Source organism: Ursus americanus, chromosome 2 (assembly GCF_024610735.1).
Source record: "Ursus americanus isolate L20-20 chromosome 2, mUrsAme1.1.p, whole genome shotgun sequence".
Taxonomy (NCBI): Eukaryota; Metazoa; Chordata; class Mammalia; order Carnivora; family Ursidae; genus Ursus; species Ursus americanus.
In genome coordinates this window covers 86367680-86391156 of record NC_142128.1, presented here as the reverse complement: position 1 = coordinate 86391156, position 23477 = coordinate 86367680, and the positions used below count along the sequence as shown (strand labels likewise).

At 35.6% G+C, this 23477-nt stretch overlaps 1 protein-coding gene across 2 annotated transcripts in view; it reads left to right on the top strand.

Annotated features, from left to right (window-relative positions):
• Nucleotides 1-23472, top strand: part of TPR (translocated promoter region, nuclear basket protein) — a 66496-nt gene extending 43024 nt beyond the window's left edge. Inside the window, exons 35-52 of one of the 2 annotated variants that reach the window (XM_045811453.2) lie at nt 700-905; nt 1110-1171; nt 3414-3622; nt 4394-4666; nt 5369-5517; nt 6537-6620; nt 9983-10183; nt 11026-11157; nt 11372-11462; nt 13575-13759; nt 15158-15226; nt 15343-15434; nt 16858-16964; nt 18140-18235; nt 18359-18515; nt 20242-20360; nt 22632-22727; nt 23326-23472. In XM_045811453.2, the coding sequence (XP_045667409.2) occupies nt 700-905; nt 1110-1171; nt 3414-3622; nt 4394-4666; nt 5369-5517; nt 6537-6620; nt 9983-10183; nt 11026-11157; nt 11372-11462; nt 13575-13759; nt 15158-15226; nt 15343-15434; nt 16858-16964; nt 18140-18235; nt 18359-18515; nt 20242-20360; nt 22632-22727; nt 23326-23381 (2384 nt within the window). In that variant the 3' untranslated portion in view covers nt 23382-23472. Of the gene's footprint in view, nt 1-699; nt 906-1109; nt 1172-3413; nt 3623-4393; nt 4667-5368; nt 5518-6536; nt 6621-9982; nt 10184-11025; nt 11158-11371; nt 11463-13574; nt 13760-15157; nt 15227-15339; nt 15435-16857; nt 16965-18139; nt 18236-18358; nt 18516-20241; nt 20361-22631; nt 22728-23325 lie in introns of both variants that reach the window. The other variant, XM_045811452.2, reaches the window with a different exon arrangement.
• Nucleotides 23473-23477: the final 5 nt, after the last annotated feature.

The window sequence follows — 23477 nt, the reverse complement described above, 5'->3', positions numbered from 1 at the left end:
GTAATAGGGAGTACTGCTGTCCTTCTGCCTTATTGTATAACTGTTAGTACCTTCTGTTGGTGATCCTTTGGGTCCACAGTGTGCTGTTCAGAGGGCTTCTGTAAACTCCTAGATGGCATTGGATCTTACCAGCCCAGTGATTTTACTTGCCTCACTTCTCTGAGGGGCCCTCCAGCCCTTCAGGGAGACTATCATGTCCAGTTTGTGAAAGGCCCAGTACTGCAATGTTCTGGTCCTTAACTGCAGCTTGCTTGCTATTCTGCTTAGTGGGTAAATAAAATGCCCTATCAGCTAGGTTTAATCAGAAGCAGTTTTTTTTAATGATCTGTAATACAGTGTTTCAGCAATTATTTCATTAAAAAAAGTTACCTAGTTATTTTTTAGTATGTGCTTTAGATTATGTGAAATGAAAATTTGGCAATTTATATAATACGTTGAAATACTAAAGGCCATGTAAAAGGGCTTTGGACTGCCGTTTATAGAGAAAATTACATATTTTAATGTTGCAGTAAGTATATTTTATATTGGAGTAATAAATATAGATATGTTTAGAATTTTGCTTATTTAGATATATCATGTATCAGAATTAATTGTAGATGTTAAAGCTCAGGACCTTAGTGTACCTATTAAAGTGCACAAATGTTCTTTACTTCCAGTGTTTGCTATAGTATTAATAGAATCACATGGTTACTTCTTTAGGTGTAAAAGATCAGCTAACTAAAGAAAATGAGGAGCTTAAACAAAGGAATGGAGCCTTAGATCAGCAGAAAGATGAATTGGATGTTCGAATGACTGCTCTTAAATCCCAGTATGAAGGTCGAATTAGTCGCTTGGAAAGAGAACTCCGAGAGCATCAAGAGAGACACCTTGAGCAGAGAGATGAGCCTCAAGAACCTACTAATAAGGTGGTTAGCTAATTCTGTGTAAAGAACAAATCATTTTATACTTGTACATTTTACTTGAAGGTATCTGGTGATTTAGAAGTCTTCGTCAGTGAATTTTGGCTAAACAAAGTCTAGAGAGAATTTTAAAAAGTAAAATATTTTGATGGCATTGTTTAGTGAACTCTTGTAGGGCAGGCAAAATAATCCATAGTGTTCTTTTTATAGGTCCCAGAACAGCAGAGACAGATCACATTGAAAACAACTCCAGCTTCTGGTGAAAGAGGAATGTGAGTTTTAGTTCTTTCACAGTTTGTTAATCTGTTTTTTCTTTTAAGGTTCAGGCAAGAGTTAGTGATCTTTGGGGACAAAACGAATCTATATTATAAAAATATGTACTAAAGAGCTGTCTATCTCTGTAAAACTGCACCATGTAGTTGCCAACCCCTTTTTCCAGAACTCTTATTTTCAGCATACTTTCAGTCCTATCAGGTAGAGCTTTGTGACAAAAAACAAGGTATCTTCCATCTTTTAGACTTTTAAGAGGCTGCTGATTTTCTCAGTGATGTTATGTGATAACAAATTTAAGAGGCTAGGCTCATACTTGAGTTCAGTGATCAGTAGTTGAATACGTTCTACGTTGTCAGGATGTGCCATTACAGAGCATTTCTTGTGTAGTTTTTAATGCTTAAATTTAAAACTTTTTCAATAAGAGTTTTAAAATATGTAGTGAACAAAAAATATAGAACTATACTCTGTAATTTTTTTTAATCTGACAAAAGTACCCAAAGCAGTGTTTGGAAAAATAGAATTAATAGGGTCTGAGTTCATATCTCGATCATAGTTGCTGAACACTTACTGAAGAAACACATGGTGCCTTTTTTTCTTAAGCTTTATTGAGATATAATTAACCCCTACAATTCACCTACTTAAAGAGTACAACTCAATGTTTTTTGTTGTTGTTTTTTTTTACTTTTTTAATTCCAGTGTAATTAAAACACAGTGTCATATTAGTTTCAGGTGTATAATACAGTGATTCAGTGATTCTATATGTTACTTAGTTGCTCATCATAACAAGTGTACTCTTAATCCCCATCACCTATTCCACCTACCCCCCCAGCCACCTCCCCTCGGGTAACCACCAGTTCTCTATATTTAAGAGTCTGTTTTTTATCTCTTTTTTATCTTTGCTTTGTTCCTTAAATTCCATGTATGAATGAAATCATGTGGTATTTGTCTTTCTCTGACTGACTTATTTCCCTTACCCTCTAAATCCATCCATGTTGTTGCAAATGGCAAGATTTCGGTTTTTTTATGGCTGAATAATATCCCATTGTGTATATATACCATATTTTCTTCATCCATTCATCTATTGATGGACACATGGGCCGCTTCCATTCTTTGGCTAATGTCAGTAATGCTGCAGTAAACACAAGGGTGCATATATCCTTTCAGATTAGTGTTTTCATATTCTTGGTGTAAATAGTAGTGGAATTACTGGGTCATATGTTAATTCTATGTTTAATTTTTTAAGGACCCTCTGTACTATTTTCCAGAGTGGCTGCACCAATTTACATTCCCACCAGCAGTGCACAAGGTTCCCTTTTCTCCACATTCTTGCCAACACTTGTTATTTTTTTGTCTTTTTAATACTAGCCCTCTGACTTGTATGAGTTGCTGTCTCATTGTGGTTTTGATTTCCATTTCCCTGATTAGTGATGTTGAGCATTTTTTCATATGTCTGTTAGCCATCTGTATGTCTTTTTTAGAGAAACAAATGGCTGTTTATGTCTTCTGCCCATTTTTAATTATTTGGGTTTTTTGTTGTTGAATTGCGTGAATTCTTTGTGTGTGTGTGTGTGTGTGTGTGTGTGTGAATTCTTTATATCATTTGAATGTTAACTCTTTTACTAATCATTTACTGATATCTTCTCCCCTTCAGTACGGCATCTTTTTGTTTTGTTGATTGTTTCCTTTGCTGTGTAGAAGGTTTTTATTTTGCTGTAGTTCCAGTCATTTATTTTTGCTTTTGTTTTCCTTGCCTCAGGAGATATAATCTAGAAAAACGTTGCTACGGCTAATGTCTGCTCTCTTCTAGGATTTTTCTGGTTCCAGGTCTCACATTTAGGTCTTTAATCCATTTTGAATTTATTTTTGCGTATGGTTAAGAATGTGGTCCAGTTTCATTCTTTTGCATGTAGCTGTCCAGTTTTCCCAAACCACTTACTGAAGAGACTTTTTCCCATTGCGTATTCTTGCTTCCTTTGTTACAGATTAATTGACCATATAATCATGGGTTTATTTCTCGGCTCTCTATTCTTTTCCATTGATCTTGTGTCTCTTTGTGTGCTAGTACCATACTGTTTAGATTACTATAGTGTATCTTGAAATCTGGGATTGTGATACCTCCAATTTTGTTCTTTTCTAAGATTATATGGTGCTTTTTTTTTTTGATAGAGTATATATACTTGATAGGGGATATTTACAGTAATTTTTTATGAATTGTTATTCTTGCATTTCCTCCTCTATAAGTGCCAGCACATCAGACCCACCAACAGCCAATATCAAACCAACTCCTGTTGTGTCTACTCCAAGTAAAGTGACAGCTGCAGCTATGGCTGGGAATAAGTCAACACCCAGAGCTAGTATCCGCCCAATGGTCACACCTGCAACTGTTACAAATCCTACTACTACCCCAACAGCTACAGTGATGCCCACTACACAAGTAGAATCACAGGAAGGTAAGTAAAATAGTGATAGATCTGATTGGACTGACTGCTTATTTAGATTTATTATGAGAAGATGACAGTAACTTCAAGGATAAATGAGGCTTCCACTAAAGCTAAAGTCAAACATATAGTAAAAGTAGGTAAGTTACTCTTTTCAAGGGTATGCCTCCTAGGATACTCATTAATGCAGCAAATTTCCTCCCTCATTCCATTCCCTTCCTTTGTGCTTTGTTTTGTTTTGAATCTGAAGAAGGAGGAGAATGACATACCTGTAAGTATATAGCATGTTTTTCTAAGGCCAACATTTTTACTTTAATGGCTAAGGATGATGATATGAAATCCACTTTGGAAAACTGTACTAAATCACTTGTTCAGCTCGACACCACTTTTTCACTGAAACTGTCTGACCTTTTCATTACTTTTTCCACTTTGTTCCCCTGGGTAGCTTCTTACTCATTACTGATGCTCAATAAACATTTATAATTTGTCTTTGGGTTTCTTCGATTCATTTATCTTACTTGGTTGTAATTTAAATAAAATCATAGATACAGAGAGTTTTAGATATTTAATTATGCCCCCATACTACACACTATAATAGCAGTCACATAGGCATCACAAAAAATGCACAATACGTTTACCCATACTGTTTTTGTTTAATGAGTGGTAAGAGATATGTACACAAGTAACTATACAAAACATTACCAGTAATGCAGTAGGGAGGGAAAATCCAGCTTTGCTAAGAATAGAAGACTTACTATATTAAGTATTATAATTATTTTTCAGCTATGCAGTCAGAAGGGCCTGTGGAACATGTTCCAGTTTTTGGAAGCACAAGTGGTTCTGTCCGCTCTACTAGTCCTAACGTCCAGCCTTCTATCCCTCAACCCATTTTAACTGTTCAGCAACAAACACAGGCTACAGCTTTTGTGCAGCCCACCCAACAGAGTCATCCTCAGATTGAGCCTGCAAATCAAGAGCTGTCCCCCAACATAGTAGAAGTTGTACAGAGTTCGCCAGTTGAACGGCCTTCTACTTCCACAGCAGTATTTGGCACTGGTAAGCTTGATTTTTTAATTTTTTTTTAAATTTTTTAATTTTTATTTTTTGGTAAGCTTAATTTTAAAACAAAGTTAGAGTAGACCTGTGCATTTGTAGTTTCTTGGATATAAAATACACATCTTAAGTATTCTTTGTATATACTTGTTTTCTAACAGGTGTTAGAAAGGGTGAATGGATTCCTAACACTTGATTTCATGTTTACTACTAGATTGCTCTTTTCTGTAATTGAGATCTTTCTTCTCCTCCAGTTATTTTGACTGATTTTAAAAGTGATACAACTTCATAACATTACGTGTAACTTAATACAGGTCCTGAGAAAAGAGACATGTAAGAAAAGACCATATAGGGATTTTCAATCTGAACATGTTATCGTAGGTGTCCTGGGTTTTATAGCTATGGAAGGTCTTATGTAAACTTTGCAATTATATATCACTACACAATGAATCAGATGTGTTTGCTGTAAAAGTTAATGGGGTTTGTTAACCACAGGTGAGATTGATAGTATAAGACCATTGATTCAGAGCATAGGTTGCCCTTTGTTTACAGAGATTAGCAGGAATAAATTATGTTGAACTGTTCAGTTAAATGTTTACTATGTCTTTCCTTAGTTAAATGGCCAAAATATTTGAAAAATTGACTTTGTCTCATTGAGTTCATTATCATCCTCTGATTTAAGATTTAAATTATGTAATTTCAAAGTGTCAGCTACCCCAAGTTCTTCTTTGCCTAAACGGACACGTGAAGAGGAAGAGGATAGCACCATAGAAGCATCAGACCAAGTCTCTGATGATACAGTAGAAATGCCTCTTCCAAAGAAGTTGAAAAGTGTTACCCCTGTAGGAACTGAGGTAAGATATTCTTTCAGTTACATTAGCTGAATGGACCTGTTGGGGCCAGAATCTATTACCCAAAAAACTCTTGTTAAACGTACAAAGTTTCAACTGACAGCTCAGGTATTGTTGCTGTTGCCAACATTTTTTTTTCTAATTCTTAGTGTATCTCTAATTAAATTATTTCTCATTTCAATTAAAAAACAGTTACAGGGCACGTGGGTGGTTCAGTCAGTGTTTGACTCTTGATTCAGCTCAAGTCATGATCGCAGGGTCGTGAGATAGAGCCCTGCTTTGGGCTCTGCGCGGGGTGTGGAGCCTGTTGAAGATTCTCTCTCTCCCTCTATCTCTTCTCTCCGACCCTTCTCTCTCTCTCTTAAAAAAAACCAACAAACAGGGGCGCCTGGGTGGCACAGCGGTTAAGCGTCTGCCTTCGGCTCAGGGTGTGATCCCGGCGTTCTGGGATCGAGCCCCACGTCAGGCTCCTCCGCTATGAGCCTGCTTCTTCCTCTCCCACTCCCCCTGCTTGTGTTCCCTCTCTCGCTGGCTGTCTCTATCTCTGTCGAATAAATAAATAAAATCTTAAAAAAACAAAAACAAAAAAAAACCAACAAACAAAAACCAAAAGCAACTTAAGTTGTATTCCATTTCAAAGTTGGGTGTTTTTTTAATTCAAAGAATAAAGAGTTTAAGTTTCGTGGACATTTTAAACTGTTGCCTGGCATCTTTTTCTCAGATTAACCAAAACTATATTCCTTTATTTTCTTTCGTTGAAGCTAAAATTGTAATGAATTAAGTTTTACTCTGAAACATTAAGACTACTAAATTAATTTAATTAACATATATTTAATTAGTGTTTGTAAGTCTTATTTATACTGAAGAGGAATGTGATTGATTATATTATGTAAGTGTAAGAACATTTATATTGTAGTGCTTCATAAAACTATAAATTTGTGTTTTATTGAGAGAACTAGCTGAGCAGGTGATCTTCATCTAGTGAATTGATCCGGTTAACACACTTGTGTGTTATGATTCAGGAAGAAGTTATGGCAGAAGAAAGTACTGATGGAGAGGTAGAAACTCAAGTATACAACCAAGATTCTCAAGATTCCATTGGAGAAGTAAGTAAAACATATTTAAAGTAGCAAATTGTTGCTTTTAATGAATGAAATTGGCTTTGACAAATTGGAACATTGTTTGGACTTCTTTTTAACATGATGCTTTAATATTTAATGATTAACGTTAGAATTACCATTGTAATTTCTGCTTTGCTTTACTCCTAATTAGTATACTGCCTTATAAACTTTGTTAAAAAAATGTTTTTGCTTGTGGGCCGCCTGGGTCACTCAGTCGGTTAGGCATCTGACTCGATTTCGGCTCAGGTCATGATCCTCAGGGTTGTGAGAATTGAGCCCTGAGTCAGGCTCCGTACTCAGCATGGAGTCTGCTTGTCCCTCTCCCTGTGCTCTTCCCCCCACCCCACACCCCGTCCCATGCAGGTTTGCAAGTTCTCTCTAATAAGTAAATAAATAAATTTTTTTTAAAAAAAAAGAAGTGTTTTTGTTTATACTTAGCACAGATTTTTGCAAGCTAAAAGTTGTCATGAGTAGAGATTTTCCACTGTTAATTATTTGGAAGTATGAATGCTGGCTGGGTCTTGAGTTAATCCATAGTGCCCCTTTGGTGGTCCTCTGTTGCTCTACCCTCTCTTGCTTCTCTTACTGAATTAAAATAACCTATCAAAGGAAATGCATTTGTGTATTTTTTTCATTTTCTGAACTCTAAGCTTCTTCAGAGGCAGGCTCACTAGGGGAAATGTGTAGACTCTGAAGCTACAAACCATTAGGTTCCATTCCTGACTATACCACTTAGAAGCTGTGTGACTATGGAAAGTCACTGATTGTCTCTAAGCCTTAGTCTTCTCGTCTGTTGGAATAATATAACATGGTTTTTAGTATTGTAAAGTACCTAAAATTGTACCTGCCACACATTAGGTGCTCAAAATATTATTTACTTTTCTTCCATCTGCTCTGCCACACTAACTGAGAATTCATAATATATAATTATATTAATAGTTTACTACTAATAAACACAATTCGTTACTATGTATGCCAAGTGTTCTAATAAGTGAGCATTTATTAATGAACTTAATCCTTAATGGCCTATTGTGTGGGTGAAGAAACTGATATTCGGATAAGTAACATCCCCAAATTCTGATAGTGCTAGAGCTGGGATTTGAACTCAGGCTGTCTAGTTTCCAGTTACACTCTTTAGCTTGAAAGAGTTTTTGTCTGGATAAATTTTCAGGATCAGTTCTAAAATTATCAATATAAAATTAAGGAATTATCTCAAGCTAATTAAAAGCAACCATAAATTGCAAGTGAATTTTAGTTTCTTAGATGTATTAATTTTTAAGTTAATTTTCCCTATTTTCCTCAACTAAGAACAGAAAACTAAACCTTAGAGGTGAATGCATAGTACTCTAAATGACCTCTATTTCATGTGTCTTTCAGAGTGTTGTATCTGAGGAACGTAATAACAGTTTTTGAAATAATATGTGAATTTCTAATTTATTGCCACACTTGGTTAAATTATACTAAAATCTTCTGTGCAATGCTTTTTCTTGAGATTGGCAAAATTGTTTATGACTCAGAAGTACCATTTGGCTTCCATTCCACTTAGCACTATCTACTGAATATGTAACAGTTCGTTTTTCTGATTTTCTGACGATGAAACAGATGTTCTTTATAGTGTGCTTTTCTTGAAATAAGCATGTCACTTTAAAGCCCATTTTTAATTATACCATGAATTACTTATTTTTTTCCATTACAGCAAATATAATCTTTATGAATGAGTTCATAAGACATTGTTTCAGGCTTGTATAAAAAGTAGATTGCTAAGTGCTTAACTAAAAAGTAGACATTTAATTTTATTATAGTAAATAACAAAAATAGTTTTAAATTACAGTTTATTTTGGTAGCTTACAAGATGAAATTGAGAGGATGAATTAAGCAAAGAGTTATTTTCATATCTGATGTCTTTAATGTGGTTTGAAGGCTTAGAATAGTGAGGTTTCAGGGGGAGAAGTGCCTTTGTAAAATGACAATGATAATAGCTTATTTTGTTTAGTGTGTTTCGCAGACTATTTCTGGTTTGGGGAATAAACTTTTTTTTTTAATAATAAGTTGCAGGCCCATGGATATTCTTTTTTCTGACTTTGGTTTGCAACTGCACTGTCAACTAACCACATTGGCTGTTGAATACTACAAATATAGCTAGTCTGAATTGAGATAGGCTCTGAGTATAAAATATACATTGGGTTTAAAGACTTACTACAAATTTTAAAAGGTAGAATATCTGATTAATAATTCTTAGTCTGATAACTTATTGAAGTATTTTGTATATATTAATATCATTAAGCTAATTTCACTTGTTTCCTTTTTTTAATTTTAAATAACTACTAGAAAATTTAAAATTACGTATGTGACTCACATTTGGATACAGTATGTTTCTGTTGAACAACACTGATCTACAGTATCACACTGGTAGTTTTGATACACATGTATCTGCATATATGCATTTTTTCTTTTTAATAGTTCTTCTATAGGAAGACAGTAAAGAAACACAATGATTTATTTTCTTTTGCATGTGTTTCAAATTAATGCTGCTTTTTCTTTTTTAAGATTTTATTTATTTTTAGGAAAAGCATGTGAGTGGGGGGAGGGGCAAAGGGAGAGAGGGAGGAATCTCGAGCTGACTCTGCTGAGCGTGGATCCTGACATGGGGCTGATGCCAACCTCAGTCTCATGACCCTAAGATCATAACCTGAGCCGAAATCAAGAGTCACGTGCTAACCAACTGAGCCACCCAGGTGCCCCAAATTAATTCTTTTATTCTTTTTAAAAAAATTTTTTTTTAAAGATTTTATTTTGGGTGCCTGAGTGGCTCAGTCAGTTAAGTGTCTGCCTTTAGTTCAGGTCATGATCCCGGGGCCTTGGGATCGAGCCCAGCATCGAGCTCTTTGCTCACTGGGAAGCCTGCTTCTCCCTCTGCCTGCCGCTCTGCCTGTTTGTTCACACACTCTCTCTCTGTGTCAAATAAATAAACAAAATCTTTAAAAAAAAAATGTTATTTATTTACTTCATAGAGAGCAAACAAGAAAGAGTACGTGTGAGAGAGTGAGCATGCGCAGACATGAGTTGGGAGGGGCAGAGGGAGAGGGAGAAGCAGATCCCCACTGAGCAGGGAGCTCAACATGGGGCTCGACCCCAGGACCCTGGGATCATGACCTGAGCCGAAGGCAGACACTCAACCAGCTAAACCACACAGGTGCCCTAATTTTGCTTTTAAAAACCATATTTTAAAAATAAAATGCTACTAGCCCGTAAGTATTTTTTTGTCTTAGATATATAGTCTCTCACTGATAGTTTTAGGTATATTTGACATTCTAAATTTTTAAGTTCTTATTTTTTTACTCTTAAAGGGAGTTACCCAGGGAGATTATACTCCAATGGAAGACAGTGAAGAAACCTCTCAGTCTCTACAAATAGACCTTGGACCCCTTCAGTCAGATCAGCAAACAACAACTTCGTCCCAAGATGGTCAGGGCAAAGGAGATGATGTCATTGTGATTGACAGTGATGATGAAGAAGAGGATGATGATGAAAATGATGGAGAACATGAGGTAAGTCAGCCATTGTTTTTAAACTGCTGGATGAAATGCTCAAATCCTTACGACTGCTAATTCATCAACCAGTAACATCTGCTTCTCTGTCAGTTTAAATAGATTATTTTGCTTTTTTTATCCAAATGGTTCTGAAATTAACATTTTATAATGAAATTGAGTATAGAACAAGTCATGAAAAATCCGTCTTTTTTTATTGCTGAGCCCTTTAGGATTTGCTAAATTTGTTAAGGTAATTAAACTTAATTCTAAATCTTGTAAGATTTAATTTATAAGAAAAGAGACTAGATTTAATTATAAGCTCTGTAATTTCTGGAGATAAGAAGAAAGTAGGGTATTTTTTTTTTCTTGTACAGTCCCATAATTTTTTTCAAAAATAGTGGAGGTGTTTTTGCTAATTGAAGCATATTTTAAGTGAAACTACATTTTATTTTGGGAATTAATCCTGTATTGACAAACACTCATTTTAGATCCTTTCATTAATCAAACAATGTTTTTTAAAAGCTTGTGGTGTAGTATAATTTCATGATTTGTTTTCTTCAATGCCACCCTTTAAATTTAGAAATAAAGTGGCATCTGATACTTTATGGACATCTAGGAGCTTTGATCTTTGAACTGATCTCATGTGAATAGTTACAATACTGATTATTATTGTACTCCTTCCAGTAAGCCTCACAGATTTGATATCTGCTGCCACTGAACTAATTCCATACAACTCTTGGGACAGCTCTTATGTCCTGATCAGTGGTGTGTCGTTGAAATTTTTAAACATGCAATCAAGAAGTGCAGAATATGTGTGCTACATCTTAGATTTTTTTTTCACTTGGGCTTTTGTCTCCCAGGATTATGAGGAAGATGAGGAAGATGATGACGATGATGAAGATGACACAGGGATGGGAGACGAGGGTGAGGACAGTAACGAAGGCACTGGTAGTGCAGATGGCAATGATGGCTATGAAGCTGATGATGCTGAGGTAACTGGCTAGAATTTTAACCATCCACTTTCAAGAACTTGCTAGAAAACATAACTGTTTTCCAAGGATATTCACAGGCCTGTATTCTCAGAACAGGACAACTTTTTATACCTTTGGGGTTTTTTGTTTGTTGTTACTGTGGTTTAGTTTGGTTATTATGTTTTAAGGTAAGTGTTTGACTTACTTGCTCTTAGTCATCATATTTTGTTTATAGGGTGGTGATGGGACTGATCCAGGTACAGAAACAGAAGAAAGTATGGGTGGAGGTGAAAGTAATCAGAGAGCTGCTGATTCTCAAAACAGTGGTGAGACCTTTTTTCATTTCTTTTTAATAGAATACTTCTGGGAATAGCTTCTAAACTAGGATTGCGTTTAATTATCATGTAAGAACTTAGTAAATTGGCAAGCAAGAGATTGGCTTATTTCTAGCTTTGTTACTATTCTCTTATAAAGTCTACTGTACTTATCACTGAAGTCTTACTGTCTTTTCCAATACATCAGGCTTCTTTAAGATTCCAGTGTTCTGAAATCTGTAAAATATTACAAGTACAATGTGTTGCTGCTATTTTTATTAAGCGGAAGTGTTGAATTAGGGATCTCTAACAGCAGTATTAGCAGTTCACAGCCAGGAGAGGTTGTTTAAATCAAGCCCCACACTTGAAGATTTGTGGGTATTGGAGCTTTACTTGTTGACTGGTTTTCCATTGAATAAAAGATATTTTGGTTATTGTGGCATACTTTTTGTTAAATATTTGAAAGGATGAGTGAGTCCAGACCTCACTGAAATGTAGGTTTTAAAGGATTATGGAAATCATAGAAAATAATTTTATTTTAGAATCCTTTTTAAATGTGTTTTAAGGAATTGGTGGTCATCTGGTATATTATTCTGACTTTACAGATAATACTGAGTGAAGTCATAAATGGTAATGTAGTAAAACCTTATATATTTAGACTATTGGGAAAACTGTGTCTGAGTTTCCATGTAAGCCTATGTATTTAAAAATGCAAGGTGTATGCTTATTTGAATTAATATAAAGCAAGGGCATAAGCAGCTTTTCAACTTTTAAATTTTTTAAGAAAACAAAATATTAATCCATATACTAACAAGTAGTACTACTTTCTAAGGGACCTAAGGAGAGAGATTAATGATAGTTTGGTCCATAATTTACATTTTATAAAATACTTTGTAGATTTAAGAAACATCTTGTGTGTGTCATAGTTGGGATACAGGAGGAAAGATTTTTTTGCCTCTTTAGATATTACCACTAAAAGTTAAGTCTTTTGGGGGCTAATGTTCATAGCCATTTTTCCCACATACAGAGTATACAGTAGATGTTCACTGAATCCTTTTGGAGACTTTGATTTTTACAGTGAAGCAAAAATAGGCCTAGTGATCTGGATAAAATTAAGTTAGTGGACGGGTTTGGTATATTGGCAGAAAGTTACAAGAAGAATGCTTTTCCTGGGCAACTGTACTTGTATTAAGTTACAGTTGACCCTTGAGCAGTGCTGGGGTTAGGGATTCCAAACCCTCTGCATAGTCAAAAATTCATATATAACTTTGACTTCCCAAAAATTTGACTACTAATACCTGACTATTGACCCAGAAGCCTTACTGATATCATAAAACAGTCGATTAACATGTTTTTGTAGTGTATTGTACTGTAATCTTACAATAAAGTAAGCTAGAGAAAAGAAAACATTATTAAGACAGTCATAAGGAGGAGAAAATACATTTACAGTGCTGTATGTAAAAAATCTGCTGAAAGTGAACCTGTGTAGTTCAAAGCTGTGTTGTTCAAGGGTCAACTGTATTTCTTACAATAAGCTTATCAGTTTAGGTACCAGTTAAGAATCTAAGACGGGGTGCCTGGCTGGCTCAGTCGGTAGAGCATGCGACTCCTGATCTCAGGATCATGAATTTGAGCCCTGTTTTGGGCATAGAGATTACTTAAAAAAAAAAAAAAAAGCAAGGTCACATAGCTATTAAATGTTAAAGCTAGAATCTGATTCCAGAACTCCAGACTTTTTTTTTTCAGACTCAGACTTGTAAAACCACTGAATTCTGATAGCCTGCTTTCACAGTGAGAGACTGCTTCTTTTGTTTCTACCATATATGTAGAAAACCTAGACATGTGAAGAATCATTGAAATTCAGTTTAAGAAATCCAAAATACAAAAGTATCTTTTAGTTGGTTCCATTAACCAACCTAAGAAATAGACTCAAAGAGGTTAGGGGACTTGCCTTAGGCCACACAGCTGATAATTGCATTCCCATTCTCCGTATCTCAGTGCTTTCCTTCTGAAAGTATTGGTTAGGTGACTATTCCTAATGGTGAGATTTATACCTCTAGGAAATTGTCCCAGTTATTCTGTGGTAAATTTAATAGTTCAAAATGAGTTTCTCTTTTCCTGTAGGTGAAGGTAATACAGGTACTGCAGAGTCCTCTTTCTCCCAGGACATTTCTAGAGAACAGCAGCCATCATCAGCATCTGAAAGACAGACTCCTCGAGCACCTCAGTCTCCAAGACGCCCTCCACACCCTCTTCCTCCACGACTGACCATTCATGCTCCACCTCAAGAATTGGGACCACCAGTTCAGGTAGTAAAAGTACTGGTCAGTCTGAAAAATCTTGGCTTTATCTCTCCTTCTTTCCATTAGATACTACTTTTTCCAGAAATTAAGTGAACTTTTAATGTTTTAGCATATTTTTATAAAGTTTTTTGAACTGAAGTGAATCTCTTATGTCTTTTCCTTGAAGGCAATAGTTGACATAAATAAAATGAACTTTGGAAAAGCAAGACTTAACTAAAAGTTGTGTATAAATTGAAATGGTTACAGTTCTAGCAAAGATCTGGTCACTTTTTCTACAGATTAAAAAAGAAAAAGGGGGGGCACCTGGGTGGCACAGCGGTTAAGCGTCTGCCTTCGGCTCAGGGCGTGATCCCAGCGTTATGGGATCGAGCCCCACATCAGGCTCTTCTGCTATGAGCCTGCTTCTTCCTCTCCTACTCCCCCTGCTTGTGTTCCACTCCCCCTGCTTGTGTTCCCTCTCTCGCTGGCTATCTCTATCTCTGTCAAATAAATAAATAAAATCTTTAAAAAAAAAAAAGAAAAGAAAAGAAAAAGGGTTTCTTGGATTTTAAAGTAAAATTTGTTTTAGTAGCTAACCACCATGTATTTTGAAGGTTTCTTTCTCTAAGGTGCACATGTGTATTTATTGTTGGTTTTTTTTTTTCCAAAAAGAAATTTCTCTCTGCTTAAGACATTTTTTTCTCTCATTTTTTTTCAGTAGTTCATGTTAATTTCCATTTTAAGGATGCATGACCCTTAACATGTAGCACTCTTTGTAATAGGGTTGGACATCTCTTAATCAGAAACTTGCAGAAACAGCAAGAAAACTACAAGGGCTCTTAGTAATGTAGCTTGAGTCTTACCCTGTAACATAGTGTACTGAAAACTGCCAAGTGAGGGTCTACTAAAATACCACAGATGAAAATAACCTCATTGTATAAAAATATAAAGTCTTAATGGATTGTGTATGCATCCTGCAAAATATGCCAAATCTACCAATTTAGAGTTATCTAAATTGGGAAACAGTTTATATGAAGACAGTATTGCTGTTTGAACTCCGAAGGATAATTAAGCTTTAAGATTCAAAGGCATACTTATTAATGTTTTAGGTTAAGGAAATAGTAAAACTAGATTAGTTACATACAAATAAAATAGGATCAGAGATTGGTTTTAAATATTGGTTAATAATTTGTCTGTTGGTTAATAAAATATTCGCTCGTTAATATAGTCTACACAACTAAAAATTTATCGCTACTTAAAATGGAATTCTTTAGTGCAGATATTAGCAGTTTTTCCTGATGGTTGTGTTATCTGCTAACATTCCAGTTAGCTTGTTACCATTGTAATAAGCTGTATCTGTTGGTACTTGGTTCTTGTTTCATTGCCTGTTTCCTTAAAACAAATGTAATTCCTTTCTTGACACAGAGAATTCAGATGACTCGGAGGCAGTCTGTAGGACGGGGACTTCAGTTGACTCCAGGAATCGGTGGCATGGTAACTATCGACCCATTATATACAAGTGACTCATTCGTTCAGCAAATGTGTGTATAGTCCACATTCTGTTTCTTTCATACCTGTGTATTCCCCATTTTCTGTCTTTGTTTTAGCAGCAGCATTTTTTTGATGATGAAGACAGAACAGTTCCAAGTACTCCAACTCTTGTGGTGCCGCATCGTACTGATGGATTTGCTGAAGCAATTCAGTGAGTTAATGAAAGAGAAACATGTTTTGTAACTAATTATTTTCTTCCTTTTTCCCTGTCAGTTTGTTTACATTTGGTGGATTCATTACTTGTTGAGTCCTCTGTTGTATACTAAGTACTTGTGGTAGGAGGGTTGAGGATATAGGGTTGGGGAAAATTGTATAAAGGTGAATGAAGGAGGGGGTACTTGGGTGTCTTAGTGGGTTCAGTGATCGACTCTTAGTATCAGCTCAGGTCATGATCTCAGGGTCGTGAGATCGAGCCCCATGTCAGGCTCCGAGCTCAGCCATCAAAACCTTTTTTTAAGATTATTTACTGATTTATTGATTTGAGAGAGAGTGTGCGAGTGTGCACACAGAAACAGGGAGAACAGGGAAAGGGGCAGAGGGGAAGGGAGAGGAACAAGCAGAGCCAAGAGCAGAGCCTGAGGCAAAGCTCAATCCCATGACCCTGAGATCACGACCTGAGCTGAAACCAAGAGGCTGATGCTGGACTAACTAGCCACCCAGATGCCCCTATCAAAGCCTATTTTAAACTTGTGCAGTTAACCATAACTCATTTTGATTAACACAGTTTTACAAGCCAACTAATCACTGTCTGCCCCTCCCTTCTGGAAGTCAGCCTGTCAGACACAGACTCCAATAAGCAGGGTCTAAGTGACAGCCAATCAATAGATTCTTGCATAGCTCAGAATGAAAGGTTCTTCTATAGTGGAATAATTTTATGAAAATGAATGTTAAAATCCACCTGCAAGAGAATGTCCTTAACTAAAGCAATAATGTTGATGTGGAAAAGAAAATAAAGAGTTAATTATAAAATCCATAAACATTAGTGGCTGGCTAGTGAAGGAAGGTAGGGTCAGGAGTGGGCAAAGAGAGATAATGCTGTTTTATATCCGGGATTGCAGGCAGGAAGATGGATGATAGAACAAGGGGAAAACAAGTGTCTAGCCATTTAATAGTAGAATTTTTCTAGACCTTGGGAGCCATCTAGTGAGCTCTTTCGGATAGGAAATGGGTTAGAGGTGACTTGACTTATCTGTGACTCAGCAGTGAAAACTAAGACAAAACTTCGTCTTGTGACTTCATTCTAACTCTTTTGTTGCATCTCATTTTTGATTTGTGTTGTTTTTAGTGTATCTACATGGAGATGGATATCCAGCAGATTCAGGAAATGTGAGGCATAGTTCAGGAGACCTGGAAGTTACATGTAAATTACATATATATAAGTCATGTATAATATTATTAAATTTATTCACAACTGATATTTTCAGAATATTATTATAAGGATTTCTGTATCAGCTTTGCTTCCAGTCTGGTTTTTTTCCTGCTTTGTGATTTCTTCCCTCTCCTGTATTGTTTTCCATCGTAGTTTAAACAAGGTAACTTTAAATTTTATCTTAAGTTCATTTTTGTCTATTTAGTTCCCCACAGGTTGCTGGTGTTCCTAGATTCCGGTTTGGGCCACCTGAAGATATGCCACAAACAAGTTCAAGTCACTCTGATCTTGGCCAGCTTGCTTCTCAAGGAGGTAAATAGATAAATAAATGCTTAGTTATCCTGGGTTCATACATATTCAGTAATAAGCTCTTCTGATGTGATTTTTTTTAAGTGAGCAAATATAAGTTTTCTTAAGTTGTTATCTAATTCTTTTGCCAATTTATGGGAAAGGCTCTATTTACTACATGTTAAACATTGCTTTACATATAAACCTTATCTTTCCAACAAAATTCTCAGTTCTTTGAGCATAAGGACCAGCTTTTACATTTATATCTCTCTGACTCCTAGTATAGTGTCATATGTGTACTAAGTATTCAGGAATATTTATTGAACCAATAATACATAGGTACTCTGAGCCATTTTAAAGTTGTTGGAGGGAATGCAGCATATTTTATGTTTAGTTTGATACTTAACATGCCTAGTTAAATGTAGAAAACTAGTTAAATATTTTCCACTAACATTAAAAGTAAGAAAGAAAATATATTTAAAATATGTGGAATAAAATGACCTCTAAATTAAGTAATAGGAGTTGGTTGTTGAACATGAATTGTGCTCTTTGTGGAATTAATTACCTTTTAATCTTCAGTCAGCATCCGTATAACCAATTAAATTTCTGGGAAGCTGTATGGATTTTGTAAGTAAGGAAAGCCTACTACTTTTATAATAAACCTAAAATAAAAGATTAATCTGCAGCCCTCATATAAGTCATATATCTTTTATATAAATTAAAATTTTTATATGGCTTTTTATTTTATAGGACAATTTAGGCCTGGGAGACAGATCTAGGCTTAAATTGGAATGCTACCATTTACTAGCCTTGTAACTTTGGGAAAGTTAATTAACCTCCTAGAAATTCAATTTCTTTAGCAAAAAGGGGAAGAGTAATATCTCGTAGTTTTGGTGAGTAGATTCTAACATAGTACCTGGTTCATAGTTGGGTACTCAATAAAGTTAGCTTATATCAACCCATAAGAGCAGCATTTTAGGTATTTTTTCAAAGGATACTGAGTGTTAGTGGACTTAAAGGATGCGTTTCAATTATATTTATATTTTTGAGAGATTGATTTTTGCCTAATGGGCTACTTAGTGGGCTTCAGCAAAGTTGTGTGTTTGTCTCTACTGATGCATGTTTTTCTTTCAGATACCTGGCAAATTGACAGTTCTATGTTCTTTCAATCATTCATTAATATTTAGAATTGTCTTTAGGTTTAGGAATGTATGAAACACCCCTCTTCCTAGCTCATGAAGAAGAGTCAGGTGGCCGAAGTGTTCCCACTACCCCTCTACAAGTAGCAGCCCCAGGTAGGTATCACAGGCAGACTAGTGGATTATGTGCTTTAATGGTAAAATGGAAAACTGTGAGACATCTGGCTACAAATTAGGTAAACCACCAAGGTAAAGTTTTCATTTCTTTTCATTCTGAAGTGACTGTGTTTACTGAGAGTACCACCTCTGATGCTTCGGAGCATGCCTCTCAGTCTGTTCCAATGGTGACAACATCCACTGGCACTTTATCCACAACAAATGAAACAGCAACAGGTGATGATGGAGATGAAGTATTTGTGGAGGCAGAATCTGAAGGGTAAATATTTACTTTATAATTTCTGCTTGCTTTAGACTTCTGCACTTGTTTTCCTTTAGCCAGGAAACAGTTTGTTGAGCTGTATTTTTAGTAGCATCCCATTACAAAAATAAACCACGCCATACATTTTAGAAGACGAATTTTTACATCTAGTACTTTATCTTAGGACTTGGATATTATCATAGCAGACAAGTAATTTTTTAAATGTTTATCTCCCTGAAAATGACGTGCGTGATGTATTCTAGAAAAATGATTTCTTTAAAATCACTGATACCTTTCAGTTCATGTAGCTTCTTGAACTTTCCCTCAGAAAGAACTCTTTCTGTGAAAACTAGGAAATGACTCACTTTCCATTTTGTAGTGGGCTCTCAAGTGAACCTCACTTACTCTTTCTTCATGTGCATTTAGAACTCGATATCTGAAATACTGACTTATTAAAAATTAGAAACATTCTAGTAGTTTTAAGACCTGACTACATTTTAACACATCAGTTATAAACAAAGTTTAACAAAAGAAGTATTTTATGACACAGTATTTGGATTTTTTTTTTTTAAGTCAAAGGAAGTAGAGTAATGCAAAGAACCACTGGACAGTGGTCTTGGAGAAGTGTTTAACTTTCAAGGCAGAACCTAATTCTTTACAAAATAAAAAAGTTAGACTACTTCATAGAAGCGCAGCTAGAAGTAGAACACAGATTTCCTAGATAGAGCTCAAAGATTTTGTTTTATTTAGCAACATTTATTAGAATAATAATAGACCAGTTCTAGTGTATGAGGAAAAAGGCAAGCCTATTTTTATGCTCTAACACAGTGCTGCTTTTTGGGGGGGGAGAGATTACAGACCCTGCTGAGAATCCTAGCTGCTGTTAATTTCATACCATGTATGCAAGTCACTTTAGATATATCATTTCTACCCCACACAAGATCTCTGCAAAGTGTTATCTCCGTTTTACAGTGAGAAAGCTCAGACTCAGAACATGTCAAAATAACTTGCTTAGGCCACTGGTAACTGGCTTAGACTGGATTTGACCTGTGACTTCAGCCCCATGCACTTTACACTTTCACTAGCATTTCTCAACTTTGGCAGGTAGTCATGAAAGAGATCTTTTCAGACATGTTGTTACTAATGACTGTACTGAAGTTTGCAGATGATAAAACTGGAGCAGATTCAACTTACTTTTGGACTATTCTCTCCCTTACTCGTGTTTTGATGTGCTTTATTCAGTGGGAGAAAGTGTTGGAGTTACAGCCATTGACCCAGGAATTCACGTACCTACAGCATGTCTCATCTGGGCTAGAGCCCACGGTGAAGTAGTGGTACATTGTTTAGTTGGGACTTGTGAGTTATTTTAGTACTCTGCCTTCCTAGAAAACTGTTTTGAGATTCAAAATCTGTATAATATATCTCTTATGAATGTTGTCAAGAATGTGAGCATCCTTTGTCAAAAAGAAAAAAAATAACAAAGAGGGGAAATAACTAAAAATGGACCATGTCCTGGTGAGAAGAGGAATAAGGAAAAAGCAACTTGAGCTGTCTTTTTCCCTGCTCCCTTAAAAATATATACAGTTACCAATATCAAGAGTCTACAGTTTTGAGTTAGAGGGGAGCTCGGGGTTATTTAAGTGATAAACTATATCAGAAAGAGTTTGGGAACCATTTAGGATACCTCAGGGATTGTGTACCTCAGTTTCGTATATTCCAACCTATTTTTGTTTTCCTTTCTTAGTATTAGTTCAGAAGCAGGCCTAGAAATTGATAGCCAGCAGGAAGAAGAACCTGTTCAGGCATCTGATGAGTCAGATCTTCCTTCTACCAGCCAGGATCCTCCGTCCAGCTCTTCTGTAGGTAAGTTCCTGCTCTTCAGTACAACACAACTGATACATCAGACTTGTTTGCAAAAGATGATTTTATTAGTAAAAATAGATCATTCTTTTTTTCCCCTGAATTAAAAATGGTTTATTTAAAAGGGAAATTGTATTTTATTAAGGAAATATAGTTTTAAGACTTGGTTGTACTAGAGGTGCCACAGGCCGGTGAGGGGTGAGTCACTGGGAGGGAAGCGAAGGAGTAGTACTTCAGGTCTCCTGCCTCTTTAAACCAAAGGAGCTTCTTGTTATTTGTTCTACATATTAGGATTCTTACATGAGATTTGATTCAGCGAGTTGAAGGATAGGAGGTCTGTTACTCAAAAAATATTTGAAATTTACTGATGTAAACAATTTCAAAGTTTGGCTTTCAAGTTTTTGAAGTTAACTTTGAAAAAGGTTATTTTTATGTATTTTTCCTGCAATAAGAATTATTTCTATGGTACTTTCAAAAAAAATAATTAACGTTTATTGAGTACTTACTGTGTGTCAGACAGCATTCTAAGCTCTTTGCATATATTAGCTTACTTAATTCTCACATCAACCCAGTGTGGTAATCACCCATATGGAAACTGAGGCACAGAAATGTTGAATAACTTTTCCAAAGTACATAGCTAATAAATAATGGGCAAGCCAGGATACGAACTCATGAAGTTTGGCTTCAGAGACTCCATTCTTAAACAAGACACTATACTAGCTTATCTGTCTCAAAGTTTTTAGGTAGGGAATTACTTTTATTAATTGAAGAAATATAGTACCCAGTCATCCATACTGATTATATTGTTATTTTGAATTGTTTCTAGCAGTAATTCTCAAATTCTGCCATGGAACCTCCACATTCTATGGAAGACCTGCTCACTTACTACTTTTTTCAGTCATGGGACTTTGCTATCTCAGGATCTCTCCTGCCTGTCAGCTGCTTTTCCCTGACACAGCAACCTATAAGCCAACATCCCTAGGTTCAGATCCCACATCTACCTTGGAACAGCTAGTAACTTTAAATGTTTACAGATTTATTTTGTTATGAAATATGAATAATCATAGCTAATCTTGCAGTCAAGATTAGAAATAATATATGTGAATTATATAACTCAATGCATTACACTCAGCAAGACTCAAAAATCATCATCATAGTTATTAATAATGCAATTGCCAAAGTGTTCTTCTCCCATTTATATTGTGATATCCCATGAAAATTATCTTTAACAGTAGAATGGGCAGTCCTTATATCTTACCAGGGCTTGCACAAGAAAATATGGTTTTTGTTCCCTTTTATAGGATACTATAAAATTAGGATGTCTTAAAATTTATTTGGTAATATAAAACAGTAAGCCTCCTCATCTGAGCAGTCGTTCATTTGGTCAGTAAATATTTGAGTGCCTACCGTGTGCCAGGCAATTTGATAGAAAGCATCACTAAGAAAATGACTTTTAAGTAAAGACCTGGAAAGGGTAAGGGAGCAACGCTGTGCAGTTTTTTGGGGAAGGAGTGTTCCGGATGAGATATATAGCAGGTATCTGTAAGGCAGCAGTGTGCCATATTCTAGATCAGCAGGAAGGCCAGGCCGGTGTGGTTAGAGCACAAATAAGGCCAAAGAGAGGCTAGTACGGGATAGGAGGGGTAGGGAGGAGAGGCCCAGTAGATCATTGTAATTGCTTAGGCTTTTGTGGATTTAGGAAGCTTTTAGAGGGCTCAGACGGAGTGGTGGTAAGTTCTGACTTAAAGATTCAATAGTATCAATTTGGCTGCCGTGTAAACAAGAGACTGAAAAGGTAAAGACAAGGATTTTTCAGACAGGATAGTAGAGAGTTTGTGAGAAGAGGTCAGATTTGGGGATATGTCCTTAAATTCGAGCTGGCAAGATTTGCTAATGATTGGATTGGGGGTGTCTGGAAGAGAGGATTCAGATTTGACTCATATTATATGTAGGGGTCTGTTGTTTCCCCACTTGCTAGCAAGGTGATACGTGGGTAGGCACCAAGTAAATATATATTATATGAGTGGAGTGAATGAATGAAAAAAAATTGAGCACTTTTTTTAATAAGAATTTTTTTTTTTACTTTTTACCCTTTTTTTGTTTGTTAAATGTCCCTTGTTAAAAATCAAACAACTTTTAAATATTGAAAGCGAATGGACACCTCTGCATTTTTTCCATGCATTCATTTAGTAACTAGATTTTGCCATTATAAATGCTTTTCTTATTTTTTAATTTGCTTTCTTATATTTTAACGTTTGGGGTTTTTTTCCTTAGATACTAGCAGTAGTCAACCAAAGCCTTTCAGACGAGTCAGACTTCAGACAACATTGAGACAAGGTGTCCGTGGTCGTCAGTTTAACAGACAGAGAGGTAAATTTCTGACATATTGATTACATGATAGGATGTAGGACAGTAATAAATGGAACAAGTTTTCTAATCCTTAATTTTCTAACTTGTATCTAGTTTTTTTTTAATGTTCTAAGGATTGATTAAATAATTACACATTAGCATGTGATGTTTACTAATCTGTAAGCTTCTTGCAGAAAGATGTGTAACTATAGGTATATAATGAATATGTGTTTATATTTCATATTTTCTCATTTCTTCCTTGAATTCAAAATAAGATTTGGAGAAGCTAAAGTGGTACAGTACTAGATAGTCATTTGTTACATCTCTGCCTCTTCCACTTTTTACACAACGGAATAAAGCTTTGTGACTTTAACTAGTTAAAAAAGATTAAAAATTTTAATATCTCCATGTTTTCTAATGTAACCCGTAGAGATTGTATTCATGCCATGAAAATATTAATCTAATTGTAATAATTTTCAACTGAAGATGTGTGAAATGCCTAACACAGGTATTTGATATTGAAAGCAATTTTTATAGTGACCTAGGGTAAGTGAATACTCCAGTTTTGAGCTAACTTCCTAAAAGATGCATTCAGTTTGGTTATTTTTTTCTCTTATAGGTGTGAGCCATGCAATGGGAGGGAGAGGAGGAATAAATAGAGGAAATATTAATTAAATGTCCTGTAAACTGTAATAATTGTGAATAAGAGTCTCAAGCCTGTTTTAGTGTAATGATTGTCGAGATTAAAAACATTTTTGTATTTAAATTGGC